We start from the raw sequence: 4,920 nt of genomic DNA, 5'->3' as shown, positions 1-4,920 counted from the left end.
TCGCTACACGTGTTCATGGACTCCGGTTATTATAACAATTGGCAAACCTGTTTGCAAAAAAGATAACATTTAATCTTATCAGCCCAGGCAATAATCTTTTGGGCTCTTTAGGCCCGTCTGTTATTTATATTTTTAAATTATTCTGAATTTGTTTTCCCGTGAAAATGTATTATTTTTGGTCTATTGACTTTATTAATACCAACTTTTCCCGGTTTGATTGAGGAAAAAAAAAAAAAAAGAACCTAGTTAACGTTCAAATATATTCACATAATATACTTCATTAATCCAGAGATGAATTTTGTGTGTTGACCTCAAATGTTAGAATATAATTAAGTTATTTTTTAAAAAAATCATCTAAAAGTCTTAACAACAATAATTAATAATCATCTAAAATATTAGAAACAATAATTCTGTCTTTGAATTTCCTTAAAAAGTAGCAGTTTTTGGACTTCCCATCAACCGAATTCACCGGTGTAAAAAAGACTCATTCGCTGAAATTACGTCATTTCATTTTTTTTTTTTTCTATATCAGTCTTACCTTTAAAAATCAAAATCAACTGTTTTTAATTTTTATTTTTTATATAAACTTGGATACTGTAGAACAAAATGTAATAATTACACAAGAAAGAAATCAAGGGAATAGCCAATGAACCAAAAAGAGTTGTACACATAACCGGTGCGCCACATGAAAATTCCGTCCGTATATATATATATATCAACGGCAAAGCTGAGTGCACAATCCCTCGATTTGGGAATTTGTTGCGTCTGGCAATCTGTATACGCTGGATTTTCCGTTGGTTGTGCATGTCACGTTTAGCTGGCTGCCCATCTGGGAAGACTGCCCCCAAAGACAGACACACATGTACAGCATAAATATTATGGCAACTTATGGGTATCAAGAACTATAGTTTGATTCAGCATATGAAGTTTAGCAATCTTAACAGTAACTTACCAAGCAGGAAGCAGGCTCAGTATTGCAGCTCCATCGTGAAGTGGGTACACAAGACAAGTAGTGACACCACGAACAGTGATCATTTGCATCGACTCCTCGGAGAAGCAAAACCAGCCCGAGAGTTAACCTAGCACAAAGTCAGCTTCAGCTTCAGCTTCTTAAGGTCACAAGTGGAATCCAGATGTCACCATGTCCAGCAGGCACATGCCTAATTAACAAGAAACAGAATTTGCTACGAAAGATGAACGTGCTTACCCAGCAACCACGACAATAAGAGAAATGATCCACAAGATGCGCTGGTACGCCTTGAATTTGGGTTTAACTGATGCTGGAGAGTATCCAGGAGGAACATATCTTTGGCTAACCCATCCAAACTGTGGACGGATCAGAAACACAAACCCGAGGAGAAAACCAGAAAGAAATCCTCCAATGTGGGCAAAGTTGTCGACATGTGGTAGAATTCCCACTGCTAGATTTATTGCGATGATGATCAAGAGAGTAACGAAAGCTGCTACCTGAACTTACACATAATTGTAAGGAAATTGAGACCGATATTGCAAGGAAGGAAGGCACCAATATTCTGGAAAGGAACAACTCAATTACAAGTGAAGTAGCAAGTACCTTATTAGTATATATTGTCCAATTAGTGATGAGTTCAGAAAGCATGGCCCCGAGCAACCCAAACAGTGCACCAGAAGCACCAACAGATATATTTGTTTGAATGAAAAGAGATGACATCAGACTCCCACCAAATCCAGAGATGACATATAGCAATCCAATTTTAACTGGAAAATTGATCATTAAGAAAATATGATATAGCAAAATTTTATCAGTGGCAAAGCAAACATCATGATACAAAAAGCAAACTGCCATAACAGGCATATGGATTGCTGTAGGTTCGGACAGAATTGCCCATCAAAGTACACTGCAAGCCTCAGGTTATTTGATATTTTCTAGTCCATCAAAAAAAAAAAAAAAACCAAAAATCCACCATTTGATATTTTCTAGTCGTACTTAACTTTCTAAATTTATAATTACCCTATGAAATCAACCTCCCATCAGATGACTTCTTAATAGGCTCCTTCCCTCTCATTATTCCCTTTGAAGTGTTTCTATTATGATAATATCTAGTAAACTAACTTATTATGACAGATTATTTATTTCTTAAGAAATGATCATATCCTGCAACTTGAAATAATAAAAAAACTTGGTTAAAGAAAACAAGTAAAACCATACAACTTGTACACATGAGAATCCATTGAAGATGTATTATGACATGATTTACCAGATGATGAAGCTTAAAGATGTAAGAATGTTTGGTGGTTCCAAATAGAGGATATGAGAATATGGAGGCAAAAGAAATTAGGAAAAACATACCAAATCCAAATTCCTGCTCAAGCCGAATGCCAATAACTAAAAGACTTAACATATTAGCCAACAAATGAAAAACCCCTGCATGCAACCAATTGCAAGAGATAAGACGCCATCCTTGGTGTTCATCAACCACTTTATTCACATCTAAAGCTCCTAATTTCTGCAGCCTAAACCAATTAACGACCCATCAATTCACAAATCAAACAAAATAAAAGGAACTGAAGAGATAAAACATTATTAGAAGAAAAAAAAAAAAGGAAACAAACAACTTACGTGTTAGAAGAAGGGCCAAGAAGTGGGTTCTCCTTAAAGGGCTGAAAGGAGAACCTCCCAAGGAAACTAGCAACACAAGAAACAGAGTTCTTGGGGCAGTTATTAACATACATGGTAATAACGAACATAACTATGTTGGCAATAACAAAAGAAGGTATAATCCAAGGCTTCCATTTCTTGGAATGATGCTTAACTTGGGTGTAGACGAGTGGACTTTGAGTAGATGATGGTAATTGAGGTGGTGTGTCTATCTCAACTGGGTGCACTGCGTTGTACCCATTCATCCTGATTTGGACCTGCGATGTCTGAGAAGAAGGAGGACGATGATCCTTCTCCTCCATTGCTGAACCTCTGTTCTTTTAGTTGAAGTGATATAAAAAAAATTAGATAAAGAAGATGGGTACAAAGGCGAAAAACTCAAGAATGTGAACGGAAAGAATGCTTGTTAGTCATGAAACGTGGGCGGTTTGTCAACTGTTTTTTCACCAACTGGATTGCTTGAACGACAGAGTCACCGCAAGTTCAGACGGCAAATACGTCAGGAAAGAGGATTATAGGATATCGTTCCTTTTCTTTTTCAAAAGAAATAAGAAGAAAATTTCATTATTATATAAAGATTGTCTGAAAGTCTTTTCTACCTACTCCACTTATTTTATCAATTACATATTTATAGTGCGGTATGGTCCATTTGTATCAGTAGTTCTTTGTTTCTGACCGAGGATTTGTATCAGTTTGCTCAGTTAGTATTTAGTATCAGATTTATGTATTAAACTCTGCTGTAAATATTAATCATTTCCATATTTACTAATATATCTGTAAATACTTTTTTTCTAAAAAAGAAATTAAGAGTGAGGAAGAAAATCTTAAACATTAACTCCATTCATGAATAGATTTACCCCGCTACTTTATTAGTGAATTTTAGATTTTTTAAAAAAAAATTAATGGAGTCGCATACTATAAAGTTCAAATTCGAAACTTTAATTAAATTATAAAAAACTATTTGATATGTCTTTTTTAGTATTTGCAAGTGCATGAACCGTTTCTATAGTAAGAGTAAGTTCACAACGAGGTCGATCTCTCAAGAAATTATGAGACCACTTATTATAAAGACTAATTACAATACAAAATAATAAAAATAAATATAAATACTCTAAATCAGTATGTTTGAGAGAGTCATAAAGTAAAGTAATTGAACAATAAAGAAATATGCGATGCAAATACAAATATTTGTGATCTAAAACTCTATACTAAAGATAGTATTTAGTCTAGCCATTTACTTAGTAATATTTTTATTTTACTTTAAGCATAGATCTAATGAATAAGATGGTGATTTTCACTCAAGCTAATGATACAACCTAAGTTTCTTCTACCAATATAGATTAACGTAAAGATGATGTTTCTAATACTTTTAATCTAAAAATTTTCATAACAAATATTACTACTAAATTGATATGATGGTCAACCAATAATAATAGATGAAACTAGTACCTTTATTAAGGTAAAAAAATCATTCATTAAATAAATAAATCACAAGATTCATAAAAAAATGTAAAAAGATTAAACTAAACGCTTATGAAAACTAGCATAATATATTTAACCCAATGATCATGGTATTAAATAGAAAGATATAAAATAAAAAAGTAAAAGCTCTCTCTAGATCAAGAATTTCTTCAAGTAGGAAGATGATTGGTCCTCACTCTCCACTTCTTAAAAAGCTCTTTAAATCTTAAAAAGAGTAATGAAGACTAAACTAAAGTATTTATAGAAAAACTGTGAAAAAAATAGTAGTGGACATATGCAAAGAGCAGATAGGAGAAAACTCTCCCTCCTCCAAAATTAGGTTTTGCAAATATATATATAGAGAATAGTCCTTCTCTAAATAAGTCTCCCTAGATATGTATACCTAATATAAGTTTATTTAATAGATAAAACTATAAGTATATTTATTTCCATCAAATAATATCTCATAAATAACTCTTAATATAAATCCTAATAATTATACAAAATAACTAAAATGTCTCTTGGGCCTTGTAATTAGCCGTCTAATTAAGCTTCCTTTTTATTATTTAGCTCCATATTTTTCTCTTTTGGCTAATATTACCTGAAAATAGACAATTAAGCTTAAATGAGGTAAAAGTATATATTTTCACCATTTCATATATAGAAATATTAAAACTTTAAAATACCCTTAAATATCTATATATAATTTAAATCAATCATTCTTACCATCTCATGTATGCATTGTTGGAGTTTAAACTTTAGATTTATGAATATAATCGAGTTAAGTTTAAACATTTAATTGCTTGAATTCTAAAATTTGA

General features: G+C 32.4%; 1 protein-coding gene across 1 annotated transcript; it reads right to left on the bottom strand.

Moving 5' to 3' along the window:
* Window positions 1–558: 558 nt before the first annotated feature.
* LOC8258889 (RHOMBOID-like protein 1) lies at window positions 559–3,181 on the bottom strand. The gene is made up of 6 exons (XM_048370186.1): window positions 2,600–3,181; window positions 2,330–2,493; window positions 1,574–1,737; window positions 1,208–1,467; window positions 953–1,079; window positions 559–838 (listed from the first exon to the last, which is right to left on the bottom strand). Exons 1-6 carry the CDS (start codon window positions 2,938–2,940, stop codon window positions 716–718), a joined length of 1,179 nt encoding a protein of 392 aa, XP_048226143.1. The 5' UTR covers window positions 2,941–3,181; the 3' UTR covers window positions 559–715.
* Between the last annotated feature and the right edge of the window lie 1,739 nt (window positions 3,182–4,920).

This window comes from Ricinus communis, chromosome 10 (genome assembly GCF_019578655.1).
Source record: "Ricinus communis isolate WT05 ecotype wild-type chromosome 10, ASM1957865v1, whole genome shotgun sequence".
In the NCBI taxonomy this organism is placed as follows: Eukaryota; Viridiplantae; Streptophyta; class Magnoliopsida; order Malpighiales; family Euphorbiaceae; genus Ricinus; species Ricinus communis.
The sequence above is the reverse complement of the archived record's forward strand: the minus strand, read 5'-3'. Positions and strand labels throughout refer to the sequence as shown.

Bases quoted from the DNA above. Each gene is read 5' to 3' on its own strand.
- LOC8258889 (XM_048370186.1), bottom strand. From the start codon at position 2,940: ATGGAGGAGAAGGATCATCGTCCTCCTTCTTCTCAGACATCGCAGGTC. The intron at 1,080-1,207 runs GTAAGCACGTTC...ACTTTGTGCTAG, and splicing joins CTTATTGTCGTGGTTGCTGG to GTTAACTCTCGGGCTGGTTT. The intron at 839-952 runs GTAAGTTACTGT...CTTTGGGGGCAG, and splicing joins CTGAGCCTGCTTCCTGCTTG to TCTTCCCAGATGGGCAGCCA.